Raw genomic sequence first — 20,624 nt, forward strand, 5'->3', positions numbered from 1 at the left:
TCTGGTTTTTATTACACTCCCTCTTTGCCCTAGTCCCAGATTTCTATGTCCAAATGCTTACTCCATCATTTAAATCTCAGTAAGCATTGGAAACAAAATGCCAGGGGTGGGCATTGTGGCACAGCGGGTAAAGCCACCACCTGCAAAGCTGGCATCCCTTGTGGGCACCAGTTTGAGTCCCTGCTGCTCCACTTCCAATCCAGCTCTCTGCTAGTGGCCTGGGAAAAGCAACAGAAGACGGTCCTAGTGCTTGGGCCCCTGCACCCACATGGGAGATCCAGATCAAGCCCCTGCTCCTGGCTTCAGCCTGGCCCAGCCCTCGCCATTGCAGCTGACTGGGGAATGAACCAGATGGAAGATCTCTTCCTTGCTCTTTCTCTGTAACTCTTCCTTTCACATAATAAATACACTCTAGTAAGTATTAGAAACAAAATGCCAAAGTTCTCAGCTTCCACCCGAGAATCTGCTCCTCCCCCAATAGTCTCCATTTAGGTAAATGGCATCATCTTCCAACCAGTTGCTGTGGCTAAAAAAATCTTGTTGTCATTCAGCTCATCTGATAGCCTTCATCTCAGCCATCGGCAAATCCTCTTGGCTGTCAGGTATTTTATGTTCTAAGCATTCTGAAGCCACTACTCCTATCCTCCAATTTCTAGAAAGTCTACAAAGATGACCACCATCAATTCCTCCCTTGATGTACATGCATGCCATCCTATTTACCCTACCAATCATGTCTACCAACAGATAGGGTCTATTTCTATACACCCCCCCAACCTCGAATCTGCACTGGCCTACTGACTTGTACTAAGCATCAGTTAAAAAGAGTAACAGGGGGCATCGTTGTGGCACAGCAGGCTAAATCCTCGGCCTACAGGGCTGCCATCCCACATGGGAGCCAATTTGAGTCCTGACTGCTCCACTTCTAACCCAACTCCCTACTAATGAGCCTGGGAAAGCAGCAGAGGATGGCCCAAGTACTTGGGCCCCTGCACCCACATGGGAGACCCGGAGGAAGCTCTTGACTTCTGGCTCCTAGCTTCGAATTGGCACAGCTCCTACCATTGTGGCCATCTGGAGAGTGAACCAGCAGATGGAAGACCTCTCTGCCTCTCTGTAACTCTTTCAAATAAATAAATATTTTTTAAAAATTCATTTATTTGAGAGGCAGAGTTCTTACCCAGTGGTTCACTCCCAAAATGCCTACAAGGGCAGACCAGGTTGGAAGCCAAAGTTAGGAACCAAGAACTTAACCCAGGTTCCATATGCATGGTAAGAACCCAACTACTTGAGCCATCACCACTGCCTCCCTGGGTCTGCATTAACAGGAAGTTGGAGTTGGAAACAGAACTGGATCTTGAATCCAGGCAGTCTGATGTGGGGCACAGGTGTCTGAACTACCATCCCAAATACCAGAGCTGGGGTCCAGCCTTTAAGAGAACTAGCAGAGGCCGGAGTTATGACGCAGCTGGATTAGGTCACTGCCTGTGAGGGCAGCACCCCGTGGCTGTTCTGCTTTCAATCCAGCTCCCTGCTAATGTGCTTGGGAAAGCAACAGACAATGGCCCAAGCCCTTGGGCCCTAGCCACTCACATGGGAGGCCCAGATAAAAGTTCTTGTCTCCTGGCTTCAGCTTTGCCCAGCCCTGGCAAGGACAGCTATCTGAAAAGTGAACCAAAATGAAAGATCTGTCTCTTTTTCTTAAATAAATAAGATTAGCAGCTTCCACTGTCACTTGGGATAGTCAGTCACTTTACTAGAAAAAAGCCCAGGGGCCAGCGTTGTGGTGTGGATTAAGCCTCCATCCACAGCGCTGGCATCCATATGAGCACCAGTTCCAGTCCTGGCTGCTCCACTTCTGATCCAGCTCTCTGCTATGGCCTGGGAAAGCAGTAGAAGATGGCCCAAGTGTTTGGGTCTCTGCACCCACATAGGAGATCCAGAAGAAGCTCCATCCCAAATCAGCCCAGCTCCAGCCATTGTGGCCATTTGGGGAGTGAACCAGAGGAAGAAAGACCTCTCTCTGTTTTTCCTTCTGTCTGTAACTCTGCCTCTTGAATCTCAAAAAAAAAAAAAAAAAAAAAAAAAAAAAGAAAAAAGAAAAGAAACAAAGAAGAAAAGGAAAGAAAAAAAAGCTCAGGGATGAGAAACACTACGGAGAAAGGTCACAGGGACAGGCACCGTGGGTCCAGTTACGTAAGTGAAGTCATCTTTTTTTTTTTTTTTTAAGGATTTTTTGACAGGTAGAGTTACAGACAGAGAGAGAGAGAGAAAGGTCTTCCTGGCCGGCGCCGCGGCTCACTAGGCTAATCCTCCACCTTGCGGCGCCGGCACACCAGGTTCTAGTCCCGGTCGGGGCGCTGGATTCTGTCCCGGTTGCCCCTCTTCCAGGCCAGCTCTCTGCTGTGGCCCAGGAGTGCAGTGGAGGATGGCCCAAGTGCTTGGGCCCTGCACCCCATAGGAGACCAGGAGAAGAACCTGGCTCCTGCCTTCGGATCAGCGCAGTGCGCTGGCCGCGGCGGCCATTGGAGGGTGAACCAACGGCAAAGGAAGACCTTTCTCTCTGTCTCTCTCTCTCACTGTCCACTCTGCCTATCAAAAAAAAAAAAAAAAAAAGGTCTTCCTTTCGTTGGTTCACCCCCAAATGGCCGCTACGGCCAGAGCTGCACCAATCTGAAGCCAGGAGCCAGGTGCTTCTTCCTGGTCTCCCACGCGGGTGCAGGGCCCAAGCACTTGGGCCATCCTCCACTGCGCTTCCAGGCCACAGCAGAGAGCTGGCCTGGAAGAGGGGCAGCCGGGACTAGAACCCAGCGCCCATAAGGGATGCCGGCGCTGCAGGGGGAGGATTAACCAAGTGAGCCATGGCGCCAGGCCTGAGTGAAGCCTTCTGACCACCTTAGCCCATTTTAGTAACTGACCCAAGAAAACATACGGAACAGAACAAACCACATAGCCCATAGAATCCTGAGAAAGAGCTGCTGTTCTGGGCTGGTTTGGTGAGCGTCGGTAGCTAACTGAAACATCACCTTCACAACAGAGTGCACTCGCTCAATGACTCCTGTCAGGTTTTCTGTGCATTCAGGCCTCCTTGCACTTGCAGCTTTCAAGAGCCCTCCAAGAACACTTCTGCAATAACTTCAACCATTTCCTCATCAAGTTAAATGGTCTCATGATAATTCCCTAAAACATGTACAGTTTATGTTCTGAGTATTACTCTTCAGGGCAATAAAATTCACATGCTGTATTAATATTTATAACTGTTTATTTACCAATAGTGAACTCTTGCCAAATAGCAAATTCAGACCTTGATAAATGACACCCTCAATTTTAATGGGGCACTCAAAACTATGCTTGCCACCTGCCTGCAAGCAAAATCCTGGCAGCCCAAGCCAATTTGTAAACAGCAGATTTATGGGGCAGAGATCCTAAGTAAGGATGCCAATCCCATTCCTTGGTCACCGCTCCCACACTGCCACCTCCTGCCTGAAGGCTCTGAGAGCTTGAATCAGAGGCAAATGGTCAACAGAGTAAGCCTGGCTAGGAATAGCACAGCGCGGACCAAACCAACCGCCAGAGCTACAGAACGCGTAATTCATACCTCTCGAAAATTATTCTAGAAAAGCTGCTGTCTGGACACTGCTGAGGACAATTACAATGGTGTCATTTGAAATAGATGCAGGTGGTTCAACCATGTCACTTTAATACGAAAAATCAATCCTCTATCAACACATTTACAGCACCAGTGTGGCTCAGAAAAGGGTTTCAAAGCACAAAAAGATCACTTCCCTCTTGCTGACTGCCCAAAAGAGACAGAGGTAAAAGCAAATGCAAACAAACTCAAGTCAGGCTCTTTGACAGGGAAAACCCCAGATCTCCGTCGTTTCAAAAGGTGTTTTGAAGCCTTAGCTGATGAATCGTTCCAAGCAGAGCAAAAACCATGAGAACAAAATCCGCCCCTCTCGGCCTATCGGAATGGTCTTTGGCCTCACCACAGAATGTCAGTGATCACACAAGTTGAGAGCCAGAAACAGAAGCTGAGCCTCCCAATTCCCACTGGCTCCAGCCACACTTCTCTAACGTCTTCCCTGGGTTCTGGTGCTGTGTAGCATTCACTTAATTTGCAAAAATTCTACTAGGGCCAGGGTGGGGCACTGGCTTAGTGGTTAAGCTGCCTGTGCCCTATATCAGAGCTCCTGACTCCACCCTCCACCCACCATTCCAGCTTCCCACTAACGGGAACCCTGGGAGGCAGCAGTAATGGCTCAAGAGTAGTTGGGTCCCTGTCACCCAGGAGTGACCTGGAGTTTCCAGCTCCTAGCGCTGGGCCCCTGGCAGTTGCAGGTATCTGCGGAGTGCACAGGTGAGTGGGAAACTCATTCACATGCTCCTGCTCCCTCTCACTCTCTGCCTCTCAAATTTTTAAAAATTTCTTAATTCTATTAGGTCTAAAACATGAAATATTTCAAATCCTTTCAAAATGTATTGAGAATTTAAGAAATAATAAAAAAAAAACCTCTCCAGCTGCAACCACTCTAAGAGGCACTGCTGATAAACTCAGCTTACGGTTCTCACGTTCAGAATCTCAAGTCTCTGCAGGTGTGAGAATGTCATCAGGCTCACCTGGAGGGCACCGACACGGAGCGGCACAGCTACTGACACCTGTGTGGCAGTGTTCAGCGTGTACAACAGTGCTTGTGCTAAGACTGTGAAGCCAGCCCTACAGCCATAGCGCCATGCCCTTGCTCATCAGTACTCTACACTTAACAGCTATTAAGAGGCAACACTAGCCAATTCCTTTAACCTCCCCCCAGACTTGCACAATGCTCTATCCAATTTATGTTAAGGATAAGATTCTCATATGAAAAAGTAAATTGTTCACTTTATTTCCTTTTTTTAAAGAAACAAAAAACAAGGATTTTTGAGCTTAGACACCAATATTGATTTTAAAAGATCCTTCCTGCTAAAACAATATTTTATTTTTCTCTCTTTTATTCAAATTTATGTTCAGCTATGTATAATCCTTATCAGCACTAACAACAAAATCATAGGGAGGTTCCATCACAAATGGCTAGGCTGAAAATGGGAAAAATTATTTTCATAATATAAAAAAGCCATGGAAATTGAACTAAAACCACCATCCTCTCAGTTCCCCAGAGTCAGCAACTTTTTTTCCCCTTCCCTCTCTCATGCCCAACAGCCCACAACACAACAACATCACATCAGTGCTATTTATAAAATCACACAGGAGCAAATGCCCACAAATCACCAGCGGCCGTTCCCACCAAACTCAGCTACAACCTTTCAAAGTCACAACTACTTCCACACTCACCCAGACCTCCAAGGAAGAAGGAAAAAAGAGGCAAGCTTATACCTTGGGGGTGAAGTCTTCATCTGCCGTAGCCTTGGTATGTGGGACACAAAGCACGCCACCATCTCTCACCGGCGGAATCCTTCCTCCACTGTGGACGTGGGGATCTCAAGCCCTCTTAGAGACTGATACAATCTTCCCAAACTGAGGGGCATCTGAATGCTGAAAAGCCACATTCCTTCCACATTCCCTTGAGACTTCGGTCAGGAGAGAAGTAATCTCGGGGAGCTAAGCTGGATCTCAAGCAAACTCAACAATGCCCTCCCCCACCACCACCCACACCACCAGCTTGGCTCAAAATCAGAGCTAGACCAGCCTCCCAAGCATCCAACTGCCTCCTGGGCCTGCGCCCTGCTCGGGTGCTGAAGCCCATTCATCCATCTCAGAGACCAGCCATAAGCATGCTCCAGCACTAGGCTCCCAAGATGCCTTGCACAGCAGGTAGAAAGGTCACGGCTGTACATGTGGGCATGCTGGCCTCATGTGCACACAATGACAGACGGGAATGAAGGGCTGCCAAGCATAAAGAAGTCCGGCCAGCTTGCTTGGCACGCAGCAGTCTGTGACACTCAAGCCACTCTCACTGCTCCACCGCTGTGTGCCACTGCTCAGCTTTGCCACAGTACTGGGCGTGGGCTTGTCAGGGAAGCCTTCTCTGCCCTCTCCCGGGAGCCTGTGCAGGCGGTGGAACAGCCCAGAAACAGAGGACTGCACTACAGCTCCAAGGGTCACGGGAACCAAATCGTACTATAAATTTCCAGTAAATTTCCTGGATTCTCCTATTTAAGACATTTTAATACAAGCAAAGCATTTACAGCCCTTGATTGTTCTCTCAAATTAGTGCATAAAAAAGTTTCCACTGTATTCACCCCTTCACTCTGCTAGTGACACAGTATAATGCTAGTGAAAATTCACCTTGTTTACAACCTTGACAAACTTCCACAGAGACACTTGCTGCCTCTGGAAACGTTGTATCTAATGTGCTAAGAGGAACTACCGCCCATTACAAAGTAACAAGCATGTTCAGGGCTAGGCAAAAAAAAAAACCTTTAAAACAAGCAGTTGTTACCAGAAGATGTTTCTCAATCCCCTACAAGTGAGAAGAAATTCACAACAGTTGGAAACAAAAAGCAAGAGGGTGAAGCCATCATATATTTGCATGTAGGTTAATCCAATCTACCTGAAAACAAGACACTAAGTATTTACATTTAAAACTCTCCACTGTTAAAATGCCAGTCCTTAAAGCATTACCATTTTCTTACTTTTAATTCAACATTTGATGAAAACTAAGACAGTGCTTAAACTCTGAAATCATTTAGAATTTGCAGGTGTAGAGGTGTGTGTGTGTGTGTGTATTTAGGTTCACAATTCACATGCTAGACGTATACATTTCTTTTTAGAGGGATAAGACTTCTCCTTTCTTCAAGTCCCGTTCAATTAACATCAACTGAGACTTTTCAGTACAAATTCTATTATTTTACAGGTTTTTAAAAATAATTTCATGTAATTAAACATAATTCCCAACTACAACTAAATCTAATCGGTTACTCCCTTTCCTACGTATCCTAACGAAAATTCAGCGCCTAAAACCAGAGACCTCCACGTAAAACCAAGCCGACTCATTCCTAGAAACGAGACTCAGTTTGCAAACGCTTTACCCGGAAGGCAGCTGGTTGTAGAAGCAGGGGCGGCCGGACGCCGGCGCGCGTCCGCACAGCGAACCGTGCGGCCCCCAGCTCGCTCTCCCCGACGCCAGGCCGCACGTACGCAGGCCCCGGGGCGCGGCAGCCTGGAGCTCCTTGTCAGGCCCCGGCAAGGAGTGGGGCGGTGGGAAGCAGGAGCCCCAGGGCCACCCTGCAAGAACCCAGCGCCACACACAGGATTACAGAGCCCGATCCGGCCTGGTCTGGAAAACACTTCAGAGGCTCGAGGAGTCTGCACAACGCTGCCCCAAAAAAGGCACGCTACGCACGTTCTCGGAGAAATCCTCCTGCAGAGCTAGCACCCACCTCCCCGTCTCACCACCCTGGGGCTCAGCTGAAAGCAAAGAGAGACCCAGGAAAAAGGGGGCAGGGGGCGTGGGGGCGCAGAGGGAGACAAAGGCACGGTCGGCAAAGACCTGTGTGAGTCTGGAGGGGCCGAGAGAGGCTCCGCTGGGCCGGGAAGCCCAGGCTTCGGGACGGGACCCAAGCGCGGCCGGCGCGCCAGCAGGGTAGGGGCGAGCTCCGGCCTCGCGCCCCGGCTCCCGGGCAGGCCCACCGCACCTGGGCCGGCCGCAGCCTCCCGCGCCCTGCGGCACCACCTAGACCTGCTATGCCCAGAGCGTCCTCCGAGAGACCCCCTTCCTCGCCAGCACAATGGCCAAGAGCCCGGGGCGGGGTGCGGGGAAAGGGTTTGCGCTCGGTGGAGTCTGGGCTCCCAACAATGGGGCGAGAAAAGAATAAAGACGCTCACCTCTGCCGTTTTGGGACCGAGTGCTCAACTTCGATGGGCTTCCCGTGCAGTTCCGTTTTACCTGCGGACACACGAGACATGAGACTGTCGGGTCGCCGGAGCCCCGAGCCCCACACACCCTGGGCGGCGCCACCGGCCGCCCCGAGGCCTCGGCGCCGCCGCTACGCTGGTGGGCAGCGGGCCCCTCGGGAAGTGGGGGCCCCTCGGGTGGCAGCCAGGCACCGGGTCTCTCCGGCCTCTCCAGGACCCTCCCCCACAGGGCCGACTCGGGGGAGAGGGCGCCCAGTCCTGTTCTCTGGTCCCAGCCCAGGCCCTCCGGGAACCGTTGGCGCCGGAGCCGGGGCCGGCCGGACGTGCGGCCGAGCACAGGGCGAGCCGAGCGCCCACAGCCAGGCTGAGTCGGTAGGAGGAGAAGCCCTAAGACTCAGGGCTCTCGGAGGGAACCAGCGCAACCTTGCCGCCCCAGGCCTCGTCGCCCCGCGCGCCCCGGACCAGCGCGCGCGCCCCGCCAGTCCCGGAGGCCGCCGCCGCCCGAGCCCACCTGCCCCCGGCGCGCGTCGGACGGGGCGAGGTGGAGCCGGGGCGGCGCGGGACCGCCCGTGCAAGGCACCAGCCCCGCGGCCTCCCTAGGCAGCCCGTGTCCGGGATACCGTGCGCTCCCTTAGGCCGAGAGGCAGCCGGGTCCAGGCCACGAGTTAGCGAGCAGAGGTTAGCCCGCAGGGAGCAGCAGGGCGAGCAGGCGCCCGCGCCCGGCCCGGGCCCGGCGTGGCGGGGCCTGGAGCGCGCGCCCGCCGCGGCCCCGCGCCCCTCCGTGCCCGCGCGGGGCTTTCTTGACAGCGCGTCCGGCCCGGGCCCTTGGACCCCCGCGCCGCGCGCTGAGTGCCCGGCCTGGGGTCCCGTGGCGCCTCCGGGCGCGGCGGCCAGGCCGGGGCCCACCTGAGAGCGCCTCGATGGCCTTGAGGGCCCAGCCGTCGTCCGGGCAGTCCACGAAGGCGTAGCCCGCCTTCACCAGGAAGGGCCCCGACACCGGGATCTGGGCGTCCTTGAAGATACTTTCGAGGTCCGCGGGCGCCGCGTCCTCGCCCAGGTTCCCGATGTACAGTTTGTTCATCGCGAAAGGGGGCGGCTCGGAAACAGGAACACAGCGCGGGGTGGGGTGGGGGGACGAAAAAATGAAAAACACGGCAGCGGCGAGGGCCAGGTCCCGCAGGTCCGCGCGCGCCGAGCCCGGGTCCGGGGGGCGCGGGGTGCCCCTTCCCGGGCGCTGCAACCGAGAGCGAGGAGAGAGAAAGCCCAGCCCCAGCCCGGGCGCATCCACGAGTCTTCCCAACTCCGAGGAGGAGGAGGAGGAGGAGGAGGCAGAGGCGGAGGCGGGACCAGCCCGCGCGGGGGGAGGGGCGGGGGAGGAAACTACTTGGCGCCCCCCCCACCCCCGGCCCGGCCCGGCCCCGCCGCGCGGCGAAAATAGCGCCCGGCGCGGGGCCCGGCGCAGCGCCGCCCCACCAGGCCCCCGCAGCGCGGCGGGCACGCGGGAGGGGCGCGGGCGGGCGCAGGAATCCACGGCGAGGGCCCGGCTTTTTGAATGAGCCACGTGTTCAAGCTACAAATCAACGTCTCACGTGAGGAATCCCGGCGCCTCAATTAGAGTGGGTTTCGGAGGAGAGGAGGCAGAGAGCGAGAGGCGGTGGGGGTGGGGGTGGGGGTGGGGGTGGGGTGGGGGCGGGGCGGCGTGGGGGAGGGGCGCGGCCGGGGTGGCGGGGGACGGGGGGCGCCGCCGAGTTTGCCCGGGGGCCGGCGGGGCGGGAGCGAGGGGTGGGGGGAGGCCGGGGCATTGATTTTATTTTCCAGGGTGCAGGGGTTGGGGTTGCTTGCTGGGCAGTTCCCCGGCTCTCGGAACCGCAGTTTTTAATTATTCGATTTTTTTCCTTTTTTTTTTTTTTTTTTTTTTTGCAAATAGGTGATGAACGACCAAGGCCGAGAGTCACCGTCCCCAACTCGCCTGGCTGCCTGGAAGACGCCGGAGGTGCGGGCCGGGGCCTGTCCCCACCCCGCCCCGCCCCCCGGCGGCGGGGACCGGACGCGGCGAGGGGCGGGGGGCCGAGCCCCGCGCCCCCGGAGCCGGCGGGGGAGGGGCGCGGCGTCCGGGGCGGGCGTCTGCGCGACACCTCCTCCGCCTGCGCTCGCGGTGGCTCTCGGCTTCGCGATTGCCATTGGCTGCGCGGCTCGGAAAAGGCTCCGGGATAAATGAGGCCGGGGGCGGGCCCGGCCGCCGGTGGGGGAGGGGCGGCCTGCGGGAGACCCCCCCCCCCCACCGCGATCTCGGGGCGGCGAGGCGGGTTGGCACTTTTATGGAGACGATTTCAGTTGGAGAACTTGGGAGCCGTGCGGGGGAAGACCGCCCCGCGCCAGTCCTGGGTGGCAGCCTCACTTGCAAAATGGCCCGAGCCGCTCCCTGCCGCCTCGGTGCGCGCCTTCGGCGGGGCGAGCCCTGCGCCTCTCGCCGGCCTGGGGCGAGCACAATGGTGGGAGTGGGGGAGGGCCTCGGGCGGGGAGCCTGCGAGGGTCTTTCGGGTGCACCGGAGCCCTGGGATGGGCTCGTAGCAGACAGTCCAGGGGAGAGATGGAAAACGCTCGTCTTTAAAGTGAATGAAATCCTACGCAGCGCGGGAACAGGCACTGGGATCTTTAATGACTCGGTGTTCTCGGCGGCAGGAAAATGTGTTGTGAATAGAGAAGGTATCGCAATGTAGCTGCAAACATCTTCGGTAACTCACGGCCGGTGCCGTTGGCTACTCTTCGACCACATTATATACTGTGTGGCATTGAAAAGTGTTTCCCAATAAAGCGTGACCGGGACCTGATATTTTTTTTTTTTTTTGGAAGCACTGGAATTCTTGCATTGTGTTTACGTTTCGTCTCTTAAAAGGAACTTACTTTATGATTTTATGTTAAGTAACCGGAAGGTGTCAGATCATCCATTTTAAAAGCAGCTGTGTCTTCTAACAGGTTTTCCTCTCCTGCCAAGCAAATCCAACTTTGTAAACACGCTTTCACAATAATTTCATTCAGGTTTAATTCAGCAAAACGTTCTTACTTTGTGCTGTGGGAGAGGAAAACGCCCTTGTGGAGCTGTTATGAGCTTTATCTGGGAAGAACATTTTAATGGTGAAATTCCTCTGAATTTACAACTAGCTTTAAGTTTTCAAAGCTCTTGTTCTTTTCACCCTTTTTTTAAAAAGTTCTGAAAAGATTTTGATGACTTTTGGTATGCAAAATTCAAAGAATTAATCCTTAAGTACTTGTTGCATGTGATCAAAACCTGAAATGCGTTTCATTTACTATTTGCTTTTATAAATACCACTAAATGTTGTAGCCTGTTGGCCATTTATCTTTTAATTTTTCCTAAGAACAAGCTCTACTTATATATTCAGCCTGCCCCCAAATCGGCTGAAAGGTGGCTTCTGCATTGCTGACTGCATTTGCTCTTATTAAAGCCGAGACCTAAGGAAATACCTACGTCCACAGCAAGGGATATTGTTTATTTTCGATGAATACTAGCCTGTGCTTGTCTGTCTTTACCAAGCAAATCTAACAGCTGGAATTGAAAACCAATGTGTGCTGTTTGTGATGAGCTGCGTTCTTGAGGCGCTTGTGAATTTCATCTGGGTATTACTGTAACAAACCGAATACCCGACCCTCAGACGCACACACAAACTCAGATCTGCCGTCCAGGCATCGAGGGGTACGTGCACGCGCGGCCGTGTAGCAGGAATAGCGTGAGCACTTGCTTTTTTTTTTTTTTTCCCTGGCACTTCGAGTGCAGAAACCATCTCTGGCGAATTTTCGAGAACGAACGGAGGGTCAATCTGCCTCCCAGCCTCTCCAGGAGCCGCACACAAATCAACCGCACGTGGGCTCCTCCGGGTTCCCTAAGGGCGGGCGGTCAGCCCACGAAGACCCCACCCCACGTGCGCTCTGCGCCGCCTCCACCCGCTAACCTGCCGCGGCGAAGCGAGTTTCTCCGCGCCGAGGGAGGACTCGGAGCAGGCCCGGGGGCTGTGGCTGCTTCCTCAAGCCGCGCGTCCCGACGGCGCTCCGGGGCTCCGGTCCGCTCAGACCGCAGGCGGGACACGCGCCGCCCCGGCTCGGCCCTCTCTCCGGAGTCGTTCATTATTTTCACGAGTTTAAAATTTTCAAAAAAAAAAAAAAATGGTGCCCCCCAGAGATGGAAGAGGAGGTTTCTCCCTCTCCGGCCGCGAGGAGGAAGGCGGGACCCCCGCGCTGGGAAGGGTCTCGCCGCCGAGGGCCTGGCCTCGATCCCCGAGGCCCCCGGCTCCGCCTCGGGCTCCGCTCCTCCGCGCGGGGCCGGGGTGGGGGAGCCGTGCCGCGCCCCTCGTGGCTCCTCCCCACCTCACAGCTCCACGACCGCGGGCGCGCGGGGATGCTCGGCACCCACGGACAGCGGACGAGCGGCGCCCGCGAGGCCCTGCGGGTGCACCGGGGAGGGGTCGGGCCGCGGGGCGGGGCAGGCGCTCCACGGGCCCCGGCGCGGCCACCGAGTTGAGCAACTGGCGCCGGGAGAGACACCGCCCCTGCCGGGGGCGCTGCCCTCGCCCGATTGGCGCAGCGAGGCAGCCAATCGGCGCGCGCCGCCGCCGCCGGAGCCGTTTGCTGGTGCCCGCTCATTGGCCCGCGCGCCGCTCGTGCATTTCCATCTTTGTGGCGCGAAAATAACCCTTTGCGCCCTCGTTGGTTTTGTTGTGGTGGAAGGGGCGGGACGGGGTTCCTGCTCTGCTGGCTTTCGTTCCCCCTGCCCTTTGACTGCTCGACCCCTGAGGAGGGCAGAAGGCTCGGCGGCACCGAGGCGCGCGCCTGAGGGCCGCCGGCGCGGTGCCCCGCGGTCCTGGGCCCGCGCCATGCTCCGCAGCCGGGCTCGTATCTTCCCTTCCCTTGCCCGCACCCACCTCGGAGAGACTCGGTGCGTTTCCCGCTGCCAGAACCTCCGTGGGCTTCGAGAGAAATCGACTCGTTCCGCCCCCTCCCTCTCTGTGGTCCGCAGGGTTGGTTTAAGTAGAACCCACAGCCCCTCAAAAAAAAAACTAACGAAACATTCCGGGTCGGAGCAGAGACCACGTTTCTGTGGAGGCTGCCCTAAGACCCGAAGGACGAGTGATTTCTGTAGCCGAAACCTGCCCATCGGTGCAGGCGGCGAGGGAAAGATGACCGGGAGTGTGCGGGGGACAGCGCGGATCGAGCGAAATAATCGCGTTTAATTTGGGTAACGCAGCCCGGGCGCCGGCGTCCCTGCTGGGTTTGTGGTGTTGTAAGCAATTCGCTGCCGGTCTCCTCAGAAGTAAACTAAAGATCAAGCCCCTTTCCGAGACGGAGAAGAAGGAAGTGCGCGTTTGTCTCTGTGTCTTAATTCCGTATCAGCCCCTACCACGCTTTGGTCCTGTGGAGACGAGCGAGTGCACTAGTGAGGAGTTTAACTTGCGGAATTTGTTCACAGATGATTTAATGAAAATGCACGATTTGGCTAAGAAACGACGAGTCCTCAGGAAATACTAAAAACTAGCAGAAAACTGGCTTAAATCAGGGCATTCAAAGGTTTTCTCCGTGTTTGTTAACTCTCAGTGAAGTGGTTACATCATCCTCTTTAAGTTCTTTTGGAAAAACGATCTTTAGCTCTGGGGTGTCTCGTTCTAGTCTCTAGAAAACTGATTAAAGAAGCATAAATTGTTGTATACTGTAATCCCAAAACAGAATTGTTTTTGAAGCTATTGAAAATAAAAAGTTGAAAAATAAAAAGTAGATTGGTAAGAAAGATGACTGTAAAAGAGAAGTAATTACTACAACATATTTTGCTTATATTTTGTATAATTCAATCATACATTAAACTAATATGATTAATAGATAGTATTTCGGAGGTTTTATGTAAAATTATTCCTCATAAATACCAGAGTAACTTGGAAATAGTTTGAATTGAACAAAGTAAGCCTTAGAAATTATAGTATAATGCTCAAGATTATAAAAATAACCCTTTAACATGTAAGAAATATGGAGAAGACATTATTTATAAAAGGAATCTAGATTGAGATTTATATATCTGTAATTTTCATATTTTGAAAATGACATAGTAAGAAAATATTCACTGATTTTTTTTTAGAGTATAGAACATGGCAATTTTAAAAACAATTCCCTAACTTAATCTACACAAGCCAAAACTAGGATCTAGGATATTTTCAAACATTCTCAAAATCAAAATGTAATAGTATTTTTGTTTTTAAAAACTTTGTTCTGGCTGAAAGAAATTCATTTCTTAATTTTCAGCTACTAAGTCAGGAGTGAGAATTTCTATCTATCTGATAAACTTTATACGTAATAGTTGCTTTAATTGCCATTTTCTCCAAGATTATGCTGCTTCCCTTGGTTGAAAACTGTGAAATACTTACTCTTGTGGGGTTGGAGGGGACGAGCCCTGCAATGAAAAGACTCTGGTAATTGCTGTGTGCTTGGTGTGTTTAGAGACCAGCCACAGAGCACAAAGAAAGTAGGCATTTGTCTGGGGGAGGGGTGTGAGGAGGTTGGGAAGAGTTGGATATTTAAACTGATTTCTTGCTTGCAACTCATTTATCCTGCAGGTTTTCTTGCTCAGGGGAGAAGGAAGAGGGTAGAGAGAGAATGTATTGACTAATGGAGTAAAATGGGACAGGAATCCAAGCATGAAATCCCACCGGAAAGAACAATAAGAAGCTACTCTCCCCATCACAGGAATCTGAGGGCAGAGCACATGGGGAGGGCAGAGCTGGTTTCCCAGCGTCTTCAGCACGTGCAAAGAAAAGACACATCCTCAGCCACTCTTTTCATATCTGGACCCTTTGTTTTCCTCTCCCTTTCTCCTCCAGAATCTCATCCCAAGAGTTAGGAATTAAAGTTCCCTTGATGAAACAGCAGATTTTGTGACATACAGATGTATATCCACAGACAAATTCGATCCTTCTCTCTAGATTACAACCTAGGTAAACTGATGGCTTCCCCATACTTTTTGTAAATCTAGTTAACTTTTTGATTTAATAACAGAACTTTTTAATTCCTTAAAAGAGTGGTGATCATTACTGTTTCCACTTACACTCATTTAAATTCATCCCTTTTTGAGTTTAGTTTACATTGCAGTCCTGAGCTTCTCCCTAGCTGGGAATCACAGCTCTAAGAGGGGAAGGAGCAGGCTACATGAAAGGTATTTGTTTTTTGGTTTTATTTTAAAGTATGTCAACTGAGGTTCATAAAGAATCAGTGACTACAAGATATAGCACAAAAAAAAAAAACACAAAAACAACTCTGATCTGAAATCTATCACAGTTGCCCCTATAAAAAACTTGTCCTAAACTCTTATTTTACATATTTCTCTAAACATGTATTTTTATAGTAGATAGCTTAAAAATATAAAAGTTGCTAATATTTCTTATAGTTTTTTCACAACTGACAAACTTAATGCTCAGTTCTTAAATTAACAATACTACTGCCTTCTTAAAAGCAAAATTTTATTTGAACTTAGGTTCCATTTGATACCATTGATTGAAATTTGGATGTATTCTAATTCGTATTTAATTTTTTGAGTGATCCTGTGTCAATAGTAAAGCAATTTTTCTATGTGTTATTTTTTTTTGTAGGGTAAACTATTCGTTTCTTATTTGGAATCTGATTTTTCCCTGGCACTTTCCAAGACTTGGGAGATAATTTAAAGATAACTAAATCTTATCCTGAAAATGTGAGTAGAGACTTTTTTAGAATGTATATAATTTGATATAAAATAAGTATAAAAATATATATTACTATTGAATATCCTCTGTTAAACTAAAATAAGAAGTCTAATTCTAATTCAGGTATCAAAGCTAATAAAAAGAATATATATAATTATAATAAGAATAAAAAAGTAACAGGTCATTAAAGTGAGGGAAAATATCCGTTTTGTTACATCAGAAATAGGTGTGGTTTCTGCCACTTTGTCAACATTTTATTATGGAATACTTAACTACCAGTGATGTCATTGTCTTTTGTTTTTGTTTGTTGAAAATTACCTAGAATTTTGTTCTGAACTCTATCCATATCTTTTTTCTTCTTACACATTTGAGAGGTAGAGTTACACAGAGAGAGAGAGAGAAAATTTTCTGTCTGCTGGTTCACTCCCCTACATGCCTGCAACAGCCAGAACTGGGTGGGCCTAGAGGAAGCCAGGAGCCAAGAGCTCCACCCTGGTCTCCCACGTGGGTGACAGGGGCCCAACTACTTGGGCCATTAGCTGCCTCAGTACATTAGCAGGGAGCTGGATCAGAAGCAGGAAGCGTGGAGTAGCCAGGACTTGAACCAGGCACTCTGATGGGATCTAGGCATCTTAAGCTGTGCCTTAGCTTGCTTTACCACAATGCCCAACCCACCATATCTCCTATGATAATGGCTTTTCTATTTCTTTGCTATCAAGATTCAGATGATATCTTTTGTTTTTGTTTTAAAGAATGACCATCCATAAAAACCTAATAGAAAATCAACTAAAAAATTAAAATTTCAATGTAGTGTACAGTATGTGATTATCTTCTACAACCACAAAGACACAGTTAAGTTTTAACAGAATCCAGAACCAATATTGTGCCTTTCAAAAACAAGTTAAACTGAATTTTGTTTTAAATATTAATAAAACAAAATTGAATGTAAGTTTTAATACAGTGAAATAGACAAGAAGTTTAAAGGCAACATTCTATTCTCTCAACAACAGCAAATATTTCAGGTGAGGACAATTTTAGGGGGTACGGAATCGGGGTCCAAGTTGGACACCTCAGTGTACCCAAATGTCCCTGCTGGGAAGCCCTTTATGGAGTTTGTAAAGAAACAGAGCAGGATAGAGAACTGTAGAAATTCTGAACTTGCAAGTTCAGACAAGCAAAGTCAACTGTTTTTAAAAGTTTTTCCTAACCACCAGAAGAGTTTAATATGATGTTTTTAAAGGGCCACTGAAAATAAGATAAGACTAACAATACAGACTGGACTAGAACCAAGAGGCTATTAGCACAACAACATGAGAATTTAAATAATATGAGTATGTTTTCAATTTTGTATCTTTCTATGCCTTGTTTTCTCTTTTTAGAAGACTTTATTCTATTTAGTTAGTATTATATAAAATTTCCAAAAACATCATTGTAACACACTCAGCTTAAAAACTGGTAGAAGTAATACTGGTCACATATTTTGAAAAATTTACATATTTTTGTTAAATTTTCTTAAATTTACATATTTTGTTAAATTTACAAAATAAGAGCTTACTAAAAATTTTGTTCTCCTACTATTTGTTCACATGATCCATACATGGATACTTTAATCAAAATAAACAATGTGACTTGAGAAAATGCACCTGTAGGAGAGGGAGCCAGAGACACACTGGTCTGCTGTGCTGAAACAGCAATGTTTTTAAAAGTTAAATATGAAGAGGAAACTCAGATTTTCAGTGAAAGCTGAGTCCTGCTATTCATAGACTTTTCTTTAATGGGGGTTAGGGAGGCTGGGATTAGACTGTGATGTGGCTACAGGGCAGACCACCAATAAAGTGTTCAGTGGCTCCAAATGAAGTATGATGTTTCAATCACATGATAGCCCCTTTCCTGTCACTGCTCTTGTAAGATTCTCTTTCTTTGATGATTAAATATCCCTCAATTATTTCATTACAACGTGGAGGGAAAAAGCATTTTCCATTAGGATAACCAAGCATTTAAACACTGTAAGCCTTTCAACAGACAAGGAATGACTACTGCTTTTAAAACAAACAAAATCGTTTGTTTTTGTTACAGTAAAGTGAGGCATTTGATTTCTTTCTTTGTGTGGAAATGTTCTGCTAACATAGTTATAAACTGAAATAATCTTTGGGTGTGGCAACTAACAAAATCACAGCCAAACAGAGAAGATGTAGTAGCAAGGGAGAAAAAAAATCAAAATAATCAGACTTATGGAACTTTTGGTTTAGGTAAAAATTAAAGTATCTTTTCACAACCAGATCCAGAGATAAAACTTACAGCCTTTGTTATTTAAAATTGAAACATATTATAAAACCTGGAAAGTTGCTGGTATGCAGCTATTCCTAATTACGATGGGATGCAGAATCTATTTAGTAATTAGTTATTTCATATAACTTTATAGTGACAAAAATATTTTATTTTTAAAAAGGTTTTTCCAAGTTTCTTTGCAGTTAATTCAATACATGCAAATTAAGCTGAAACAGTTACCTCATAAAACATTATCTATGAATTAAAAGATGATCTTTTTCCTTCTAACTTTGCCATGAAATCTTGGACTATTATGTACTAAAGCTGACAGATTTAGTGAAACTTATAGACTCATAAAACAGGTTTTGTGGATTTTTAAAACAGTAACCTTACAGGCAATTTTGGGACATTGGAGGATTTGATTTCATGTACATGTAGCTGATCAGAGACTGGGTATTGAAACAAATTCATTTTGTAAAAAGTGAAAGATTTATTCAATCTGAAGAGAAACCAGAGTATGAAACAAAATCATTTGAAAATAATACATTTTAGGCAAACCATCAAAATTGACATTATCAAGATGATTCTGCAATGCAATATCCAGTTATAGGCTCTGGGTTTTGAATCCTCTTACAGATATACAAATATATTTATTCTTGTTTTATATAATTAATTGTTGTTTTCAAAAACTCAGGTCAAAGTGTATATAAAGTAAAAAACAAAGCCAAAAAAAAAAAAAAAAACACAGTGTTTAACGTAAAGGGAAGTTAACACATGTAAAGCATGAAGAGAAACAGGAAAAGGACCATGAACCGGAAAATGTCCAGATTCATTGTAGTAAATAGTTACTGCTTCTCTAAAATGCAGTTTATCTGTGGAAGTGTGTGCTGTTATGACTTCTTATTTAATGAGAGGGAAAAGCAATGGAGGCAATGCATAAAAAGCCCTAAAAGACTGCCACCTAAGAAAAATGCACCTTTTCATGTGTGTTCCAAATTCTTAGATGCGTTGTATAAAGAAGCTGTTTGTTTTTGTTTAGTAACTAAGGAAATTTTACAGAGTATCTTCTCTTCACTAAACGTGTTTCATGACAAGGTGATCCTGTAAATTTGAGGGCTGGAAGGATTAGTAGGAACCTGCTCCATACACTGTCTATGGTGGAGGACATTGAGGCCAATGCAGGCAGACACACTAGTTGATTGGCAAGGCAGACTTGCTTGTCACTGATGACATCAGTGGGAGGTGTTAATAGTATTCCCTCCCCCCCCCACACCTGTTTTTGGTGATAAGGAAACAGACCCAGGGCAGGAGTTGTGGCTCAGCTTAAGCGGCCACTTGGGCTGCCCGAATCCTGTATCAGAGTGTGTAAAGGGATGGAGCTCCACCTCTGTTTTTAATCCACCTTCCTGCTAATACACCTGTGAGGCAGCAGGTACTGGGTCCCTGCCACCTACAGGGGAAACTTGGATGAGGTTCCTGGCTCCTGGCTTCAGCCTGGCCCAGCCTTGGATGTTGTGGGCATTTGAGGAGTGAACCAGCTGATGGAAGATCTCTCTCTTTCTCTGTCACTCTGCCTTTTAAATACAATTTTAAATGAATAGCTAAGCATTTTTTAAAAGATGATGTTGGAAGGAAAGAAGGAAACAGACCCACCCTGTGGTGAGGTTTGCCTATTACTTTTATAAAAACTGCCTGCCTTTATCCTGAGTAGGGTTTCTGGGTGTCAGTGGCAGCTAAGGTTGAAAGTTTGAAGGTGGAGACATTGAAACATGGCTTATTTGCCCTCCATGACTTCAGTCAGGATCTCATTTAACCTGTTCCAAACAGGTGAATCGGTTCAGGGTCAAAGCTGGATCCCACAGGAGTCCCTGTGACCCGCCCTCCTGTCCTTTGAAAGCTTGGTTCAGGCTGACATCTGCTTTAACACCTACCTCACCACTTGGAGCAAGCTGGGAAGTTCCTGCTCCTACCAAACTTAGAAAACTGCATGTTCAGGTTTCCACCAGATGAACCATCAGTGGGGTTGAATTAAACTTCATTTTTGCTTTAGTGAAAAGTCAGGGGAGGGTGGGGGAGGGAGGACTGGGTGTTACTATTTGCATATATGTACAGGAGAGCACTTCAGAAGGTTTACGGAAAATGGATTTAAAATGAGTCTATTGGGGAGTTTGTCTCTTCTCTCTGTAGCATAGCGAGTAAAGCTGGTGCCTGCCCTGCCTACAGCCCATGTTGGTGCTGGTTCATGTCCCGGCTACCCCACTTCCGATGCAGCTCTGCTATGGCCTGGGAAAGCAGCAGAAGATGGCCCAAGTCCTTGGGCCCCTGTACCCACATGGGAGACTCGGATGAAGTTCCTGGCTCCTGACTTCAGATCCGTGCAGCTCCAGCTGTTGCAGCCATTTGGGGAGTGAACCAGCAGACGGAAGACCTCTCTCTCTCTCTCCGCTTCTGCCTCTCTGTAACTCTGCTTTTCAAATAAATAAATAAATAAATATTTAACAAATAAAAAATAAAATGAGTCTATTTTGGTGCCAAAACAAATTGTGAAATCCATGTGTTTGAGAGATCAGAAAATTGGTAAAAATATGTATTATGAAAAAGTTGTGTCCAGATTTCCAAGTGTTTTCTTACACCTGAGTGAACTTATTAAGTCCCTTTGTCCTTAAGTTTTTTGTAGTGCCTTGGTAGCTCTTCAGTCCCTGGCATAGTTCAAACTCTTCCTCCACTGGGTGGCTGCAGAGCTGGGAGCAGCTGAGAGAGCTTACTTAGTCTACCCT

General features: G+C 48.7%; 1 protein-coding gene and 1 long non-coding RNA gene across 8 annotated transcripts in view; one reads left to right on the forward strand and one right to left on the reverse strand.

Annotated features, from left to right (window-relative positions):
* The window catches only part of IGF2BP3 (insulin like growth factor 2 mRNA binding protein 3), a 135,915-nt gene extending 126,753 nt beyond the window's left edge, over window positions 1–9,162 (reverse strand). For 2 of the 3 annotated variants that reach the window (XM_051852815.2, XM_051852814.2), the window contains exons 1-2: window positions 8,756–9,162; window positions 7,820–7,880 (exon numbers count right to left, since the gene is read on the reverse strand). In XM_051852815.2, the coding sequence (XP_051708775.1) occupies window positions 7,820–7,880; window positions 8,756–8,930 (236 nt within the window). In that variant the 5' untranslated portion in view covers window positions 8,931–9,162. Of the gene's footprint in view, window positions 1–7,819; window positions 7,881–8,360; window positions 8,532–8,755 lie in introns of those variants that run through there. The other variant, XM_051852816.2, reaches the window with a different exon arrangement.
* Window positions 9,163–9,205: 43 nt separating this feature from the next.
* LOC138845856 (uncharacterized) lies at window positions 9,206–20,362 on the forward strand. 5 transcript variants are annotated; one of them, XR_011383073.1, is made up of 5 exons: window positions 9,213–9,465; window positions 9,777–12,797; window positions 14,725–14,838; window positions 15,490–15,587; window positions 20,035–20,362. It is a non-coding gene; the product is annotated as an uncharacterized lncRNA (long non-coding RNA). The 5 variants fall into 5 exon arrangements; XR_011383072.1 differs by having other exon boundaries at window positions 9,206–9,465; window positions 9,777–14,838; XR_011383075.1 differs by having other exon boundaries at window positions 9,206–9,465; window positions 9,777–14,838; window positions 20,071–20,335.
* Window positions 20,363–20,624: the final 262 nt, after the last annotated feature.

The sequence above is a fragment of the Oryctolagus cuniculus genome, chromosome 16 (assembly GCF_964237555.1).
Source record: "Oryctolagus cuniculus chromosome 16, mOryCun1.1, whole genome shotgun sequence".
In the NCBI taxonomy this organism is placed as follows: domain Eukaryota; kingdom Metazoa; phylum Chordata; class Mammalia; order Lagomorpha; family Leporidae; genus Oryctolagus; species Oryctolagus cuniculus.